Genomic DNA, 20671 nt, shown 5'->3' with positions numbered 1-20671 from the left:
GCTCCTCGACAGTGATCTCCAAACCCAACTTTAGGGCATCCTAAAAACCTAACGAAACAACCTAAGAAACATTTTAACTACCATGATAAATATACTTTATCAATGATAAAGCCAAGGAAAACCAAAACAATCCTTGGGACCTACTAAACAACCACCTAGGCTGCAACTCTCGATCCCCTCTGGTGACGGCCCTCGTACTGATGCCGGGGTCAGGATTCCTCCATGCGAGGCGGGCATAATACCATTAGTTATATTATGCTCCCTGGTCAGGATTCCTCCATGCGAGGCGGGCATAATACCATTAGTTATATTATGCTCCCTGGCGAGGATGACCCCTACTGATTTTGGTGACCTCGTGACCTTTCCTCTACTATAACTCGAAATGACCTTTCCTCTTTACCCTTTTTGGCAGAAAGATCACATTTTCCGAGGCTGGGGAGATCGCCCACTGCCGGTAAGTGAAAACCATCATTGCTTTTTTTTTTACGTCGTAATAAAGGCAGCTTATTAGAATAATACAAGCATAGAATAAGACCTAAAACAGAATGAATAATAAAAGGTAAGGACTATTGGGGGGGAGGGAGGGCATGATATGCACTTCAAACAATAATTAAATAAATAAGTTATGGAATAATAGAAAACGCTAAAGTTAGAATATGGAGATATGATGTTTCTGCCCGACAGTTATAAATCTGACACTGCAGAATCATTGAGACCGAACCCGTCCGAACTGAGTGGTGCTGTACTGTACTTGTACTGCGCAACATTGACACTTGGTGGTGAAAGAAAAACGCAATTTCCGTGCTCGGACGGACCCAGCCATGCAGCCAGGGACTCAGCCAGGGACACACAGTGACATTGCTGGGTCAATGGAGTGGCTATACACCACTCAAAACTCTCACTGCTATTGTGGGAAAACCCCACCATCCTTTAACTGGTGATGGATGGTGTGAGCAGATTGCCTTGTTTGCCTCGTTTGGTGGTGGGTGGAGCTACTAATTTGTCACACCTGTGGCTATAAGTAGGAGCCACACAAACATTTGTTAAATCTCACTGGAGAGGTGCTGGGGGACACTACAGCTATGTAGTACAAAGTTGATGCATTATCATTAAAATCATCAATTCCATCGTTACATCCGTCATCGCAATGTTTCTAATCACCCGTACAGAGCTCCACGAATAAATAGAGCACCGAAGTCTGACGTCACTTTCAGTAGAGGGCGTCAGTCCCCAGGTTCATGTATTTGTTTAGTTGCATTGAAATCCCCATTGAGGCGATTTTAGATCGCCTCATATAACAACTGTGTTTGAAAAATAAACATGTCACCCCGGCCGCTTCACTCATATGGATATGAAGAATCAACTGACTGAGAGAAAACGCGAATGTTACTGAGATGAATTAGTTACATTTTCGCTAGAAGCAGACTGTATCATATATGAGTGACTGACTGTTGCAAACGATACAGAGACACCTCCCTGACAATATAACGATACAGAGACACCTCCCTGACAATATAACGATACAGAGACATCTCCCTGACAATATAACGATACAGAGACACCTCCCTGACAATATAACGATACAGAGACACCTCCCTGACAATATAACGATACAGATATAACGACACAGAGACACCTCCCTGACAATATAACGACACAGAGACACCTCCCTGACAATATAACGATACAGAGACACCTCCCTGACAATATAACGATACAGAGACACCTCCCTGACAATATAACGATACAGAGACACCTCCCTGACAATATAACGATACAGAGACACCTCCCTGACAATATAACGATACAGAGACACCTCCCTGACAATATAACGATACAGAGACACCTCCCTGACAATATAACGATACAGAGACACCTCCCTGACAATATAACGATACAGAGACACCTCCCTGACAATAACGCCGAGACAGCTTGTTTATTTTTGGACCACAACGCTTATAGTAGACGATATTAAGATCACCCCATGTTATACTCCATAGAGAAATGACTTCCGTGAACCAGGGGGGGAATCGAAGGGATGAGCGAGTTACGTCAGGACTTCGGTGCTCTATACCTGTGACACTTCAATACCGTCTGGTGGTCCACGTACGGTCCTATAAACCTCTGGGAACTCAGATTAATGGGCATGCTGGTGTGTAGGGCCACCAAAGTATAGCCAGCAAACGTCCCTAATTTACTCCACAAAGATCCTTTTCAGCTATTCTGTAAAAATAAAAGGGATTTCTTTTGAGCAGGCAGCATTGCTGGACTTCAATATCAGATGAAGCAAATCAGTCAGTCTTGCAGAAAGATAGTGATGAATATGAGATTCCATAATTCTGCAATATTACATGCTCTTGTGTCCTTCTGCCTTTTGCAATTTACATGTTACAGTGGACCTATTTTTGGTGATCAGCGCCTAGGGTGTCGGCCTTCTCAGGGCGATATATCCTGGAGCCGAATTCCGGGGGCTAGCCTATATGTATGACAAAAGAGTTTGTTGACATGAAGAAAACAGACGGGTTGATCAAAGACTTTGGTTTTACATATGCAATAAATGTCGACACCCCACGCCAATGTAGAGTACTTAAGTAGTGACCAAGAATACGATCATTTGGTCAGTTGGGGCGCAAGCCTTGTGTGGAGACGTCAGCCACTTTGCTGGCTGGCGTGAGAGAGTCTGTCTATGCTGTAAGCTGTACTTCGTTGAAATAAACAACTCATGGAACATCGAATCTCGTCTGTCTGCCTTGCACATTTTCTCCTCTGTATGGTATAAAATATACATCAATAGAGAGACAGCCGTGTCAGGCTGTCAGCCCATAGTGTCAGAGTTGGCGCTGGGAACTTAACTGCCACTGGCAGGCACTTACGTTTAGGTTACTAGAGCTGCAGTTTGCAATTCTCAAAAGAGGCAAGAAGGTGATCTGGGTCTGTCACGACTGAGAAGCTGAACAATCCATCTTCAGCCTGACTTTTTGACCACATTAACCCGAGCATCCGCACTGCCGGGAAAGCTTTCGCCAAAGATAGCCAATCTTAAACAACGCCTCACAGAAAACTAAAAAGACACCTTAGCCGGGGAGCCACAGGCCCAGAATTTGAGAGGACCTGCAGATGTCATGCCGTACTTTTCATTTGTGTTTTTTTTATATTAATTTGATCATTAGGGTCCACAGAATAAGAGGCCTGCTCTGCCAGAAACATCACGAAAAAAAGGTTATGGCCATTTTTGTATAACAAACATTTTCCAAGTTTCCAAAGTAGCATGCTGTGACATGTCAAACTAAGGGGTTTTCATGATTCTGAATCTATTCCAAGGATTACTTTTGCTGTTTTGCACGAAAAACACTCCTTGGGCTAACAGCGGCCTTAGCCGCCATCACACATGTGATGAGGTCAGCACAAATGTGATGAGGTCAGCACATTTGGGTGGCCATATGGCCCAATTTAGGCCAAGGAGTGTTTGTCGTGTAAAACTAATGCTTCCCTGTGGTCCTTCCACACGATAAGAAGCGGCCTGCTCACTCACTACTCATGCACTGAAGGAAGCATCAAGATCAGTTCGGGGCTCTCCCCAGGTTGGCAGAGGGAGAGTAGCGCACTCAAGAGTGAGCGCTTTTTAAGATGTACCTTATGTTGAAAGAAATGATGTTGCCCTGTTCTGGAATGTTCTAATATGTTAGGATTAGGTTTGCCAAGTAGCCAGATAGGCAGAAATAGATGAGGGCCAGACCTAACAACTGATAGAAAAGGCACTGATAGAGCAGTGGCGTGCACAGATAGACACTAGGGGGTGCTAGAGCACCCCCTGCCCTTTTTGGCAATTTTGCTCTTAAAAAAAAAGTAAAATATTTTATTTATTTTTCTTAATTTGTAGTGTGTGGACCATGCGGTGACATTGATCAAATCTTGATAAAAAAACGCTTCTACTATATTATTTAGGCCCCCACAATCTAAAGCTAAAGCTATGTCAGTGGTTCTTCGATTAAAAACAAATAGCAGACCTACAAGCTCGTAGAATGAACTTGTAGATCTGCTATTTTTCAATAGCTAAAGCACCAAAATGGGTTCCCACTTCCCGCCCCAAAATGCGCTGCCAGGCCTAACAACTGATAGAAAAGGCACTGATAGAGTATAAATAATACTAGGATCCTACTGAGGCGTTTGTAATCAGCACTTTGAGCATTGTCTGCTTACACTATGCTTTGTAAGTTGTAACCTGCCGGTAACGAAATGAAGCCTGAGATTGAAGCTCCACGACCGACTGGTTTCATGTCATCGTGACCGATATTGTTCACTGTTATCTTAAATAAATCTTCTATACTGTGTTATATCTCCGTCCAGGTCCACGAGGAAAGCCAAATCCATCGCCCACCCACATGTCATCCAAATGCTCCTGCTATCTGCGTGGTTGAACGCCTTCTTGAATGTCTCTGCCATTTAGAAAATGTCTTGTGTGTTTTGGCGAAAACGGTTGATGGGAGGCAGAGAGACAGAGTGTTATGCAACATACAGTACAGGCCTCCATCATCAGACCAGCATGTGGTCAACACATTAATCCAGCTACCGGTGCCTAGCGTCCGCTAGCGTCTTACACACATTATGTTATGGTGTGTGTGTGTGTGTGTGTGTGTGTGTGTGTGTGTGTGTGTGTGTGTGTGTGTGTGTGTGTGTGTGTGTGTGTGTGTGTGTGTGTGTGTGTGTGTGTGTGTGTGTGTGTGAGAGAGAGAGAAAGAGAAAGAATGAGAGATACACTGTAGCGAGAGAGAGAGAGAGAGAGAGAGAGAGAGAGAGAAAGAGAGAGAGAGAGAGAGAGAGAGAGAGAGAGAGAGGGAGAGAGAGAGAGAGAGAACAGGTCCGTGCAGAGAGCACTGGGGGGGCAGGGGCCCAAACCCAAGAAGAGGGCGCATGTGTTCGCGCACATGCACGTGTGTGTGTGTGTGTGTGTGTGTGTGTGTGTGTGTGTGTGTGTGTGTGTGTGTGTGTGTGTGTGTGTGTGTGTGTGTGTGTGTGTGTGTGTGTGCACAGCGTCCAGGGTTACATTGGATGTCTTATGCTAATGGCGCAATAAGATGTTCCACAATATACTCTGCCCGTGCATGCATGTCATTGGACAATAAAATACTGAGACAAGACTTAATCCCCAGTAAAAACACTGCAGGCTGTAATGCTATGGAAATTGCCATGCATCTTCTCTTCGTGCTCCCCCAAATGATGACCCAAACTGATGGTGACGCAGTGGCCTTCTATAGCTCCTCCATGAACCACTTTAATTTTTATATTTTTTCTCTTCTGGGGGGGTCACACTTAAAATAATTTCAGATGGGGGGGGCAGCTTCAAATATATCAATTCGGTGGTCCTTGACACGAAAAGGTTTGACAACCAGTGGCTTAAACCACAAATTACTAACCCTGTCCCTAACCCTAACCGCACGCAGAAGCCACGTAGTAGTCGGAATGGCGGTGTGTCAGAATGCCACTCTGTTCTCTGTGCTTGGAGGGGTGTCTCTGGCCATGCAGGGCATTGAGTTTAGACTGATTCTGTCTTGTTCCCACAAAGCCCTATAGCTGTACTGGGTCGGCTGGTTGCTGTGTGGGCAGCTTTCATGCCTCTCTCTCCCAGTCTCTCATGAGCAGATCCCTCTATCCCACTCCATACATCATCCTCTCCTCCACCAACTCAGTGTCAAGTACTGTTGTAACATGAGACATATTCGAGCTCTGTGTGTGTGTGTGTGTGTGTGTGTGTGTGTGTGTGTGTGTGTGTGTGTGTGTGTGTGTGTGTGTGTGTGTGTGTGTGTGTGTGTGTGTGTGTGTGTGTGTGTGTGTGTGTGTGTGTGCGTGCGTGCGTGCGTGCGTGCGTGCGTGCGTGCGTGCGTGCGTGCGTGCGTGATTGAGTAGGCTGTTCTCTTTGCAGCCTACAGTGTGTGCTGAAGCACCTCTCAGAAAGGCACACACCTATTCTTTTTGCCTATCTTTGTGATAGTGGGAGTATGGGGAGGGCCCCTATACTCTCAGTCTCCCACCGTCACAAAACACAACACAATAACTGTAAAATATATAACACAACACAACACCTGTAAAATATGACACAACACAACACAACACAACACCTGTCAAATATGACATAACACAACACGAAAGAACAGACACAAATTCAGGTGTTTTGTACCCAACATGGAACTCGTGCTTTCATTTGGTACACACAGCCATATTTTCAAATGACACACACATACAATCATTGAGTACACACAATTAAGCATTTGCTGCACACTACCAAGCATTTACAGCACAGTGAAGTGAAAATCTGAAGTGAAACACAATCATAGAAATGGAACATATACATGAATGACAATGACTCTGCAGGAGAATGAGCCATTTCTCCTTTTGTAAAATGACTCTGTGTATGTAGGCCTGCTTTTTCATAGTCAAACATAAAACAGCACACAAATATGTAGCTTTTTTTTGCCACACAGGCAATGTTCTCCCTGTCAAAGCAGCGTTGGAAGAAACGCATCAAAGCCCTGACATGCAGGCCTCAACACTCACTTCGCCACAAGCCTCTTCCATGGCCTGGAGCAGTGTCTGTGGGTGCAGACATGGCCTGGAGCAGTGTCTGTGGGTGCAGACATGGCCTGGAGCAGTGTCTGTGGGTGCAGACATGGCCTGGAGCAGTGTCTGTGGGTGCAGACATGGCCTGGAGCAGTGTCTGTGGGTGCAGACATGGCCTGGAGCAGTGTCTGTGGCCTGGAGCAGTGTCTGTGGCCTGGAGCAGTGTCTGTGGCCTGGAGCAGTGTCTGTGGCCTGGAGCAGTGTCTGTGGGTGCCGTTCATATACCTTCTACCTCCAAGCTGAAAAGAACACCTCAATAGGATTCAGGAAAGGAGAATAAGGTGGAAGGAATAGAACAGAAGCAATTTCTAATGATGCCAGCAACTGTGGTTGAGATTGGGTTGGACCCTCTGGTCATGGTCAAACCATGATTGAGAACATGGTCAACCACAGTTGCCCGAATGTCATTAGATTCTCCTTCTTCTTTCTCCTCTTCCTCCTCTTCCTCCTCCTCCTCCTCCTCCTCCTCCTCCCCTCCCTTCTCTCTGTCCTCCTCCTCCTCCTCCTCCTCCTCCCCTCCCTTCTCTCTGTCCTCCTCCTCCTCTTCCTCCTCCTCCTCCTCTCCCTTCTCTCTGTCCTCCTCCTCCTCCTCCTCTTCCTCCTCCTCTTCCTCCTCCTCCTCCTCCTCCTCTCCCTTCTCTCTGTCCTCCTCCTCCTCCTCCTCCTCCTCCTCCTCCTCCTCCTCTACCTCCTCCTCGTCCTCATCTCACTCTTACCCCTCTCCTTCTCTGGTTGTCGATCTCTCCAAGGTTCTCTGTTGTTCACCAGACAAAGCAGAGGCTCTCAAGTCCCTTTTATGCTGCAGTCCTGATTGCAAATTGCTCACCAGACCTGAATGTTTAGATATTTGACTATTTGTGTGTTGTAGGTTTGATGCTTTGAGATGTTATGTGTGTGCAACAACTGAACATTGTGTCATGTGTAGTGTTTGGACAAGGTAATGTATATAATTGACATCAGAGTGTATTATTGTAAAGAAGGAAAGTCAGAGTCTAATGCAGATAAGGGAGTGTGATCGATGTAGTGCAAATTGTGTCGAGCGATTAGGCACATGAAGTGAAGGTTGTGCAAATTGTGCCAACGTTTTCGATTTTTGTGTGTTAACAATCGTGAAAAATGTGTTTTTGTTATAAAAAATCTCTGAACGTAATCATTGGTACAGTATCTAGAGTGTTTGTTCAGTAAACAAACAGCCTCAAGCTTAGCTCCATCTCTGCAACTATTAAAAGTAAACAGAAAATATTCTGTCTTTCTTTCTTTCTTTCTTTCTTTCTAAATCACACCTGTGTACTGTGGCAGTCGCTGTACCAAAGTGTAGGCAGTTGTCGCCCTCTGGCGGCAGGAACTACGAATGGCAGACAAGTCCAAGACACTGTCTGTGCGTAAGGTTGGTTTCTATCTACTGTTCAGTCTCAAGATCCGGTCATTTCCACAACGCGAACAACGCACACGCAGACAGACGGTTTCCGTATCCACTCTAAACCGGATCTGAAAGCAACCACAAAAAGTCGAATCGATCCAACCACCACCAGTCAGCAGCGAGACGCTATCGCGAGAGAATGAACAGCGTCATAGTGAGCTAGGTTGAATCCAAGCCGGATTCCATTGAATTCAAAACAGGAACAGAAAATGGCATTGGTGTTCGGAGGTATTGAAGGGTGAGAGAGAGAGAGAGTGCTTTATACACGTTATAACATTACATAATTTAATTGGATGAGCAGGTTATTGTGACGGGGCAGAGGAGGGTATTGTTGCATTTGCATTTTGCAATATGCTTTGTTTAATGAATAATGATCTGGTGTCTGATTCTGTCATACTCATTGGACAAGAAGAAAGCTTTCTGCTGGTGACTGACTGACATCTGGTCAGCAGACAAGTCTTCCTGTAGACAGTTTAGAGTGTAGAAGCCTAGAAGCACATAGTCTGTGATGCACATTTTGCTGATATTGTATATTCTTTTTGTTTTTACATGACGACTCATACTTGCTATTTATTTTCTCTGTCCATTTGTCTAGATTAGAGATCTCTTCTAAAAAGTTATTTATATGTCTTGTGTTTGTGTGTTTTATAATTTTGTTAAAAGTCTTTGGTGTTCATTTGTATATTATTCATTCAATAAACTCAGTGGAAGCACCCACTCTATAGCAACACTGGTGTCAGCAGATGGGAAGATCCTGGCAGAGACTGATGGACCCTCTACCAACCACTGGGTGGGTGAACTGGAGGGGAAGTGAGAGGGATATGGATCATATGGTGTATATAGGAAGGAAAGGATTTATTCAATCATTTCAGCTATACGTTTCCTTTTGTTTTGAACACATTCTTTCAATGGCAATCAAGCCCTACAGAATCTGTCATTGGCTGAATAATGAGAAGAATCTCTGCCCTGTGTGCGTGTGTGTGTATGGATCGTGTTCCAGTTGGTGGGGGTGGATAAGTGTACCAGTACCATTAATGACATGGTCCAGAGGGCTAAGAAGGAGGCAGGTCTGGATCCAAACACACCACTACACTCACTGGTCAGTCAAACTGTCTATCTTTATGATAATTATGTTGACTGACTGAGAGATGAAGTTTTGCTTGTCTTCTCTAGGAAGACTAGTAGTAGGGAACATCAGATGTCTCCAGCCATAAACATTTTGTCTTGATTCTTTTCCCCTTCCCAACTGTGTACAACCATAGATCTATATATCTAGATGTTTCTTTGGACCTATCTATTGATGGTTTGTTTAAGATGCATGAGAAATGGTACTGAAACCGTGTGCGTGTGCGTGTGCGTGTGCGTGTGTGTGTGTGTGTGTGTGTGTGTGTGTGTGTGTGTGTGTGTGTGTGTATGTGCGTGTGCGTGTGCGCGCAGGGCATGTCTCTGAGCGGAGGAGAGCAGAAAGACGCCATAGAGAAACTGATTCGGGATATGAAGGAACGTTTTCCCCGCCTCAGCCACGACTACTTCATCACCACTGACGCCATTGGCTCCATGGCCACCGCCAGCCAGCACGGTAATCAACAGAGTGTTTAGAGCATTGAGCTCTTCAGGAGGCTGGCATCTATTCTATAGGGTCGGCCTCTCTGTGTGTCCAGAACAAATCTGGGGGAAAAAGGACCAATCAGTGCCAGATTTCTTGTGCACACTCACTACCAACCAGTAGGTCACAAAAGTACCTCCGCTATTTTTCCCCCTACATAATTATGTATTATAAACATTTCGTGTTTTATAAACATAACTTTACATACGTTTTATTTCACTTTCATTTTGTAGTAGAATCAACGTGGCTCGGGGTAGGGTAGGCCTTGCACACATTCATAGACAATGTTATATAATATAGATGATTGGCTGGCCACAAGAAGTCTGAGATATACATATATAGTCCTGACTCCTTAGGGTGTTTTGTTGTCGATGTATATAGTATATTTACACAGCCACATACGTGAAATTTGTCCTGCATTTATCCAACTACTAAGAGCAGTGAGCTCCATTCTACAGTGCTCGGGGGTAATAAGGGTCTTACTCAGGGACACACATGGACACATTGTAGGCATGGCATGGCCTGGAATGGAACCTGGGACAACCAGGGGGCTCTGGCTCCCCAGGCGGGCTCACAATTTACGTTTGGAGGAGGCTTATATTGTGCTTTTCATTTGAATAAACTTTGACGTTTACACAATTAACATTTTAGAATTAGATGCTCGTACAATTATATTTTAGTAATTAACACTTTTTTTTTTTTTACTGATATTTCTATTCATATTTCATTGCAGTTTTCTCATAAAACTGCAATGTCAAGGAGTAGAAAAAACAACTTCCCTCTCTTTATACTTGCTCTAGCTCTAGCTATTAAATGAAGGCTAGGCCTGAGAAAGCAGCTCACCATAAACACTTCACCTTATTTGATCTGGCTTTTATACTTGTGTGAAACTGATGACACAGTGCATTGCTCCCAGCTTTATGGTTTAATGGGATATCAATTTTTATCTGTCAGTATTATCAGCACTCAACCTTTCTAACCGCATCACTCTTCACTGTCTGTCTGTCTGTCTGTCTGTCTGTCTGTCTGTCTGTCTGTCTGTCTGTCTGTCTGTCTGTCTGTCTGTCTGTCTGTCTGTCTGTCTGTCTGTCTGTCTGTCTGTCTGTCTGTCTGTCTGTCTGTCTGTCTGTCTGTCTGTCTGTCTGTCTGTCTGTCAATAGGAGGAATAGTCTTGATATCAGGGACAGGTTCTAACTGTAAGATGGTCAATCCTGATGGCTCTCAGGTCGGCTGTGGGGGCTGGGGTCACATGATGGGCGATGAAGGATCAGGTAATCATGCTAGAAACACCGAAGCGACTACATACAGTACAGTACATGTATGACCGGGCACCCATTTTGGTGTCAGCATCATGTTATGCTTTAGCTATTTAAAAATAGCAGATCTACAAGCTCATATCGCGCCACCGAGTGGCGCGATACGAGCTTGTAGGTCTGCTATTTTTTGAAAAATCGAAGAACGACTGACATTTTTTAGAATCTGATCTCAGGTCAGAATGGGTTAATCAGACCAGTGTGTGTCCAGTGGAAACCTCGTATGAATCTGATCTCAGGTCAGAATGGGTTAAGTATTATTATTGACCAGTCTTTCTCTCCCTCTCTCAGCATTCTGGATCTCTCATTTGGCGGTGAAGACGGTGTTTGATGCCATCGACAACATGGTACCGCCTCCTCATGACATCACATATGTGAAGAAGGCCATGGAGGAATATTTCCAGGTAACAGACACATGAGTCAAGGGTAACAGACACAGGAGTCAAGGGTAACAGACACATGAGTCAAGGGTAACAGACACATGAGTCAAGGGTAACAGACACATGAGTCAAGGGTAACAGACACATGAGTCAAGGGTAACAGACACATGAGTCAAGGGTAACAGACACATGAGTCAAGGGTAACAGACACATGAGTCAAGGGTAACAGACACATGAGTCAAGGGTAACAGACACATGAGTCAAGGGTAACGGACACATGAGTCAAGGGTAACAGACACATGAGTCAAGGGTAACGGACACATGAGTCAAGGGTAACGGACACATGAGTCAAGGGTAACGGACACATGAGTCAAGGGTAACGGACACATGAGTCAAGGGTAACAGACACATGAGTCAAGGGTAACAGACACATGAGTCAAGGGTAACAGACACATGAGTCAAGGGTAACAGACACATGAGTCAAGGGTAACAGACACATGAGTCAAGGGTAACGGACACATGAGTCAAGGGTAACAGACACATGAGTCAAGGGTAACGGACACATGAGTCAAGGGTAACAGACACATGAGTCAAGGGTAACGGACACATGAGTCAAGGGTAACAGACACATGAGTCAAGGGTAACAGACACATGAGTCAAGGGTAACAGACACATGAGTCAAGGGTAACAGACACATGAGTCAAGGGTAACGGACACATGAGTCAAGGGTAACAGACACATGAGTCAAGGGTAACAGACACATGAGTCAAGGGTAACAGACACATGAGTCAAGGGTAACGGACACATGAGTCAAGGGTAACAGACACATGAGTCAAGGGTAACGGACACATGAGTCAAGGGTAACAGACCCTAAATAATATTTAATTTAATTATTTTTGGCACCTGCCACTTTTATTAACCCATTCTGACCTGAGATCAGATTCATACGAGGTTTCCACTGGACACACACTGGTCTGATTAACCCAATCTGACCTGAGATCAGATTCAAAAAAAGAAAAGAAAAAAGTCGTTCTTCGATTTTTCAAAAATAGCAGACCTACAAGCTCATAGCGCGCCACTCGGTGGCGCGCTATGAGCTTGTAGATCTGCTATTTTTCAATAGCTAAAGCATGACATGATGCCGACACCAAAATGGGTGCCCGGTCAGAATGGGTTAAGTTAACTTGATTGATTGACATCAAAAAGGGCCTGTCAGCTCAAACCCATAATGCAATACTTTGTTTTCAAGAGTGTTGCTGCTCACAATGTCGGTAGAATTACAAATTAAATCCAAAACCCTTACCTATTCCATTTTTCTCCCTCTATTTACCATACCAAGTGCATTATACTGTATTTACCATACCAAGTGCATTATACTGTATTTACCATACCAAGTGCATTATACTGTACCCAACGCCAGCGCCGCTATTCCAAAGCCACCCCAGGTAGCCTACATTTTAAAACTACAGTATTTACTATTTTCAGCAATGGAATTATATATTTTTTTACGGTGGGTAGATCTTGTTGAGCTGGTCATTTTCAAAGTAGCGCTCAAGTCAAAAAAGTGTGGGCACCCCCCTGGTATGGACGCTCGGCCAAACCGAATGGATTTGCGGTGGGGAGTCACCCGAGCACCGGGCAAAAATGTTGACTTCATACGCCTCCAGTTGAAAATTATTAGCTAATCAGCCCAATTATCAATTCTTCCGTTTTTCGATGACACTGGGGGACTTGACTCTTTAAATGTCAAAGCAAAGGTCTATGGAAATAAAGTGGGTTCACAAGCAAGTGTGTTATCTACCGTGTAAGCCATTCTATGAGCTGAACATGAATGATTATCAGAGTTTTATTGTGTTTCGTTTTGGGGGGGTCTCTGCAAAGCACCAAATTAAATTCCTGCGTGCAGAATCTGCAGATGTGGTGCATAAAATACATGTTGCTGATAATAGGGTGAAAGTGCGTGTGTAAGGTGACAATCGCACCTAGAAGCATCACCAACAAAACCATTGTTTGTATCGCACCACCTATCCCATTTCTCTAGCGGTTTAGAGACATTATAAGTTCAAATATGCTCAACTTTTCCGTGCAAGGTGTGGAGTCTCATCGCTCGTCACAGTATTTGTCCTACTATGGCAGCAATTACAATTCAAAAATATGTTTTAAGATTTTTTTTTTATATATTTTTGTGAACGGAAATGATGAGCAGATGACAATTGTCTTTCTAGGCCTTTTCGGGATTTGTAGCAAACTATTGGAATATAGTTGTCTGGCTATGCAAGACTACAAACATGTAGTTTTTCTGCACTCTCATGTGTTTCCTCTTCCCTCTCAGGTGTCAAATCTTATGGGAATGCTGACCCACCTCTACAGAGACTTCCAGAAAGATCACTTTGCCGGCTTCTGCAAGAAACTGGCTGAAGGTATGCAATGCATTACTTAACCCATTCTGACCTGAGATCAGATTCTACAATTTACAATTTACAATTTAGGCATTTAGCAGACGCTCTTAATCCAGAGCGACTTACATTTAAGCAAGAACAAAAGCATGGGAATACATCACATAAAAAGCATTTATCATGAAACATGCGTAAGCTAAGAAAGTAACAGTGGAATATCTATATAATGAAACTATACATACACTATACATATAAACTATACATATTTACTACTATGCTATACATATGTACTATGGCGTGCTATGACTATATACAATACAATTATAGTGCTGTCTACATAACATGCTATAAGTCTGTGTCAAATGCTATCTAAGTCAACAGACATTCTAAAAATGTCTATTACATCCTGACAGTTTCATTATTAACCCATTCTGACCTGAGATCAGATTCTAAAAGTGTCTTTGATTTTTCAAAAATAGCAGACCTACAAGCTCGTATCGCGCCACTCGGTGGCGCGATATGAGCTTGTAGATCTGCTATTTTTCAATAGCTAAAGCATAACATGATGATAACACCAAAATGGGTGCACGTTCAGAATGGGATAACTTGGGTTCCAGCCTGAATCACTTGGGTTCCATTAATTTATTGTGTTACCCCACCAAGTAGCGAGTGACAAAACAGATTAACGGAATGCAACGATTCAGGCTAGAACCCTGCAGGCTATGCATTACTAATAGCTACACAAGGCTAATGCATTACTTCACGTAGTAAGTAAAAATGAAACATATACCGTAACAGGATGTACAGCATGTGATTGGTCTGTACCTTTACAAATTAATTTCACACTTATCGACGTGGCTGATCGGCAAAAGCCTTGTATCTCCATATCTTTTTGTTGTTTTGTTTTCATAATTAAAATCAGACCAGTCTGAAGTGAGTGGTGCGACAGCGCCCCCCTGTTGGTACTCTAGTCTAAACATAGGGACATACGGGCATTGCTGTTTCTTTGGAGTGGTTGCACCCATAGATATACAAAAAAGCACACCAGTGTGAACCAAGTGGTGCAACTCCCGTCTATTGGTTCTCTGTATCGTTCCAATTTCTTCTCTGTATCGTTTGCGTCCAGCAGGTGGCAGCCATGTCACATACTTCTCTCGTTCCAATTTCACGCATGCGCACACCACTCGTGCTCATGATACATGATACAAGATACATGATACAGGCGGACATTGCTGGATGTAGAAGTGGTTGCACCACTTAAAATCAGATGCCTCATTGGGCGCTGCAGTTCGTTGGAGCAATGTGTGTGTGAAGGAGGGGCGGAAGAATTTACACTGGGAGAGGAAGTACGCTGGAAGTGTGGAAGGCACGTTACGTCACGCTGCCACTCAAGTGATTACTGGCCAATCACAGCGCATATTTTCCGGGACTTACAGACCCGGACGAACATGCGCTCTGTGACGCACACTCATGCTTCCGCAGGGCTTCGCAAAGGAACCTCGGTAAAGTTTTGCCCTCCCTTGAGCACACTCCAGAGCCGTAGCGTATAATTATGAAAGGGCGTCTATGTTTATATGTCTATGGTTGCACCACTCAAAAACACCTACGTCGTGTGACAGTGTCACATTAAAAGTAACGATAATAGCCAGCCTACAAGCTCGCAACGGTGCGATGCGCTGTGAGCTTGTAGATATGCTGTTTGAATTACTTTTGAATGCTGTTTAAATTTAGTTTTTCACCTGTAAATGCCATGCCCTAAATGGCTACACCAGGTTGAAAGTGTTTGAAAGTCTGTCTGTGGGTTTTTATAAATATTTAACCAATGAAAAGTAATAAGGAAAGCTTAGTAACTAAATAATAACTAAATAATAAGAATGTGTGCACATGTGTGTGTGTGTGTGTGTGTGTGTGTGTGTGTGTGTGTGTGTGTGTGTGTGTGTGTGTGTGTGTGTGTGTGTGTGTGTGTGTGTGTGTGTGTGTGTGTGTTGCAGGAGCAGCAGCAGGTGATTTGTTATGCCAGTATGTGTTCACTCAAGCAGGAAGTGTCCTGGCGAAGCATGTGGAAGCAGTCTTACCAAATGCACAAGAGGTGAGCTAAAATAGGCTGCAACTATCAATTTATTTGGCTCCTCAAACTATCTGTGAAAGCAGCTAACGCCATCCGTTTATCTTTCTTGTTTGTTTTTATAAATTGCTGCTCTTGAACACCTTTATGTCTGTGTGTTGGTTAAAATATTGAACCAATGAAATGTATTAAAAAGTGCTTTGGCAAAAACATCCTTAACTCCACTTGAGTGAAAAATGAACATTTTGGAGTTACAGTAGGTAGTTTATTCCATACAGCAGAGGTATATTTATCAACAAATCATCATCATCATCATCATTTTTCGACCGCGGGCGAGATCATGGATTTCACAACGCCACGCCAGACTTCCCGGTCCTACATTGCCATCCCATCCACAGTTCCTTCTTACTAATGCATGTATCCCTAGCGATGACATTATGGGATGGGTGGCTCTTCCAAGAGAGATTTTACGTGTGCCATTCTTTGAAAGTGTCCATGTCTCAGAGCCATAGAGTAGAATCGGCTCGATGGTCGTCCTAAATATTTTGCCGATAATTGGGAATGACGCTAAACCACCACTGATGGTTATCTCTCTCTCTCACACTCTCTCCCTCCCTCTCTGTCAGTCTCTACTTAGTGGAGAACAGGGTCTGCCCATCCTCTGTGTCGGAGCAGTTTGGAACAGCTGGGATCTTCTGAAGCCAGGTCAGTCAGTGATGTAGTCTCATAGTCTGAAGCCAGGTCAGTCAGTGATGTAGTCTCATAGTCATGCACTGTAATGTAGAATGATTAAGCCTGATATATATACTCTGTTATGTGCCGGTGACACCAGCATGTAACCAAGTATAAATTAAGCATTACAGACTTTACAGTATGAGCAGTAACAAAAACAAAACACAAGATCACTCCGGTCCTCAGACAAGGGCCTACTGAAAATTCCGGCGACGAAACGGGTAACCAAGGGCGACCGGGCATTTGCCGTAGCTGCTCCCACATTGTGGAATGCCCTCCCCCTTTTTATAAAGAATGCAGAGTCTGTTGACATTTTTAAGAAGTCACTGAAAACTTATTTATTTCGTTTGTATTTTGAGCTGTGATTTGTTGCTTTTAATTGATTGTTTTTTACCTTGTTGTACAGCACTTTGTAACTGTTGTTTTGATAAGTGCTTTATAAATAAAATGTACTTACTTTACTTACTTACTTACTACAGTATGTATTAGTGACATGGGGTGGCAGTGGCTTAGGGTTAGAGGCCGTTAGAGCCGCGATGTTCCCAGTTCGATCCTGGGCTCCCCCCAGAGTTGGTGTCGAAGTAGCCTGAGCTAACGCTAGACATTTCTGGCCTAGATGGGAGGGTCGCGGCTCAGAAAAACGCGCACCCTGATTGGATCTCATCGATCTGTCCGTCACCCCCGGCCCCTCCTCTCCCCTCTAGTGTCGAAGTGTCCTTGAGCAAGACACTGAACCCCTAACTGCTCCTGATGTGCAGGATGTTGCCTGTTTGAATGTGTGAATGTAATGCACAAGGCTTTGGATAAAAGCGCTATATAAATTCACCATTTACCATTTATTTATTTACCATTTAGTCTTGAATCCACGTGACGGGACCCTGGTGATTGGTACTGTTACTGTATGCGTTTTCCCACTCGGGTCTGTCTCTTCTTGCTCGTTTTCTCTCGGACTCAATTGTCTCGTCTCTTTTCTTCTCTTACACTCTCGCATCTCTTTTAACTATCTATTATTTTATTTCGTATAGCATTTTTACATCATTGCACAAATGCACAACACAAGTGTCAAGCTCAATCGTGTCGTGATGCAGCACGTTATGAGCTTGTTTCACAACTTCTTGAATTATTACTTATTTGTTTTTGCCTATAACATGGCAACATGGAAATAATGATTCATTATTAATCAATGATTTTATTAACCCATTCTGACCTGAGATCAGATTCATACGAGGTTTCCACTGGACACCCACTGGTCTGATTAACCCATTCTGACCTGAGATCGGATTCTAAAAATGTCAGTCGTTCTTCGATTTTTCAAAAATAGCAGACCTACAAGCTCGTATCGCGCCACTCGGTGGCGCGATATGAGCTTGTAGATCTGCTATTTTTCAATAGCTAAAGCATAACATGATGCCGACACCAAAATGGGTGCCCGTTCAGAATGGGTTAATAATATCAATAAAATATCAATTATCGATTCTTTTTTTATTAACTGTTGCACCCACAAATTATTGTGGGTTCTCTCACCAGGGTTCACAGAGATCCTCGCCAGAGTGGCGTCATCTGAGCAGTTCAAGGGTCGCTTCCGTGGCTACACCCTCCTGACGTTGAAGCAGTCCTCGGCGCTGGGCGGAGCCGCGCTCGGGGCCCAGAGCGCGGGCGCCGCGTTGCCCTTGGATTACGCTGCCAATACCAACGTCTTCTACCAGCACACCTTCACCATTAGCCAATGAGAATTTGTCCTCACGACCCCCCCTCCCCCAGTCTTAACCAATCAGGATGCACCAAGATGGACCAAAATAGTCTGTTGTGAAGATTTGTTAAAATTCCATATAAATGTGCTGCAATAGAAACGGGTCCACCTACTGTATGTTAATATAGTTATATAGTTATATAGTTAATATAGTTAATATAGTACAAATTCGGCTTCATTCATAATCCAGTCTCAGGATTTATTCAATGAAAGAAAAAGATGTGCTGAAAACAAATGGAATGGATAATGAACACATTTTACAGATTTTTTTTATTTTACTTTTGGAGTTCATGTTTTGAAGATCCCATTCTGTACTGCACATCTCTCTGAGTTTACATTTGATGAGAGTTTACAGTTGAATCGAGGACTGAAAATATCTGAACCTGTGAATCTAGTTGACATAAAAGGTAAAGTATGTGTCCTTAACATTAAAGCAGAGATTGCCTCTTGGGAAAACTTTAAAAAAAAACGTTTTTTTTCTCCATGCTTTGTTTTCTGGATATACTGCACATGCAGACAGAATCCACACCAGGCCAATCTTTAAGTTCACCAATAGATGGTGCTGGTGCTCTGTTGACAGTTCCAACATACTGTAACTAAAAAGAGAACATCTGTTGTCAATACTTTAAAACACCATTATAGCCTTTGTGAAATCCTTTTCCGTAAAACTTGTTATAATGTTTACCAATCACTTTTGTAATAAAAAAGAAAAACCAAAACCATGCATAGACCAGTTTGTCATCTTGTCACATATCCTGTGGTAACTCGCTAACAGTGAGTTTTGCAGTCTCCGAGGCTAGAAGTAGACTGTCTAGACTCACACAGAGTCTCTCATATGATGAATTCCTGTTCTGTTCTTTAGCTACATAGAAGTGTCTATTTGTATGTCTCTAAATGTTTTGATGAATTGAACAATGTGGACCCTGTTGTAAACAAGTGTAATGCTTAATTGGGTCGTCCACTCACAGTTAACAGTTTGTATTGAGTTTGTGCTTAAAATGTACTGTAAATTCTACAAACTGTTAATAAATATTTCAATCAATCAATTATTGTCAGGCTCCAGGTCCCAACACCATTATGAATTATTTTATTTTGGGGTTTTTTTTGGGGGGGGGGGGTTACGTTTAAACAAAGTAAAGCTAAGACAATATAGGATGTAATGCATCAGTATGGCAGGAGTAGCCTGCTGGTTTGATAATGAAACTGGAAGACATCTTCAAAGACAGGAAAATATTTGTCCGAGTAGGTCAGGTCAGACGGAGGGATTGTTCAAAAGTAGCCCAGACCAAGTATTGACTCTTGACTGCATACATTAATATACCTTTTCTCGTAAAATATTCTAATTTGTTGAGATATGATCTTTTTTATTTTCATGAGCTGTACACCATAATCATCGAGATTAAAACAAAAAAAGTTTTGAAATACTTCACTTTATGCACAATGCATTGAGAATATATGAAAGTTTCACTTTTTGAATTATTTTACAGAAGAAAATGAACTTTTACACAATATTCTAATTAATTGAGATGTAGCTGTATATACAAAATGCCAATTTAATTTACCATTGAAAGGTTTATTTTTATGTTTATAATTTGATCTAAAAGATGTCTCTCTCTCTCCTTTCTTTTCAGCCCAGTTGGTGGCGGTAATGCGTCTCTAAACTGGTTTACCTTCCCGAGATAAAACTACAAGGAAGAAGGACGCGGGAGGGTTTGTGTTGTGTTGTCGTCGCTGCCTGGTCAATTCATCATGAACACTGCAGGCTGTAGTCTGAGAACATGTACATATGAACTGGGTACGTACTGTACTTGTCTTTACTCGACACATTTAGTCCCGTGTCGTCCCATTATGGAGTTATGTCAGTTGTTTAAAGAAAGCAATGATATCCGTGAACTGGGGTGTCTGTGTCGCTGTGTGTCTGTGTCTGTGTCGCTGTGTGTCTGGGTGTCTGTGCAGCTGTGTGTCTGTGTCTGTATGTCTGTGTCGCTGTGTCTGTGTCTGTGTGTCTGTCCAGCTCAGTGTTTACCAAACTTCTACATTTCAGAGCCCATAAGATATGGACCATAACTCAGTACTGTTGTATGTGTTGTGTTGTGTTGTATGTGTTCATTGAGGGACGTTTGCCATGTGCTTTCTGCCGAAACCTTCATTTGGAATATAGGCCTATAGCTCTGACTGGTCCGTTGCGTTAACATGCCATGTTTCATTTATATGGCTGTGATTAATGTGAATGCAATGTATGGAATATCAGCCATTCTAGCGGGCTAATGCTACGGTAAAGAGAAGGTTACATATCTGACTGATCATCCTTTGTTTTGCTATATGTGTTTAGTTGGATGATAAAATAGTGAGGACAAAATATGATGCCAGTATGAAGGCAGAAGGGGTAGCCTT

The 20671-nt window shown here is 43.1% G+C and overlaps 1 protein-coding gene across 1 annotated transcript; it reads left to right on the top strand.

Annotated features, from left to right (window-relative positions):
• The first annotated feature begins 8207 nt into the window (after positions 1–8207).
• nagk (N-acetylglucosamine kinase) lies at positions 8208–18397 on the top strand. The gene is made up of 10 exons (XM_083788708.1): positions 8208–8273; positions 8741–8825; positions 9036–9134; positions 9473–9614; positions 10802–10912; positions 11246–11358; positions 13667–13754; positions 15722–15819; positions 16422–16500; positions 18055–18397. The coding sequence occupies exons 1-10, from the start codon at positions 8245–8247 to the stop codon at positions 18255–18257; spliced, it is 1047 nt and encodes a 348-aa protein (XP_083644834.1). The 5' UTR covers positions 8208–8244; the 3' UTR covers positions 18258–18397.
• Positions 18398–20671: the final 2274 nt, after the last annotated feature.

Source organism: Protomyctophum parallelum (genome assembly GCF_964188405.1).
Source record: "Protomyctophum parallelum genome assembly, chromosome: 18".
Classification (NCBI taxonomy): Eukaryota; Metazoa; Chordata; class Actinopteri; order Myctophiformes; family Myctophidae; genus Protomyctophum; species Protomyctophum parallelum.
The sequence above is the reverse complement of the archived record's forward strand: the minus strand, read 5'-3'. Positions and strand labels throughout refer to the sequence as shown.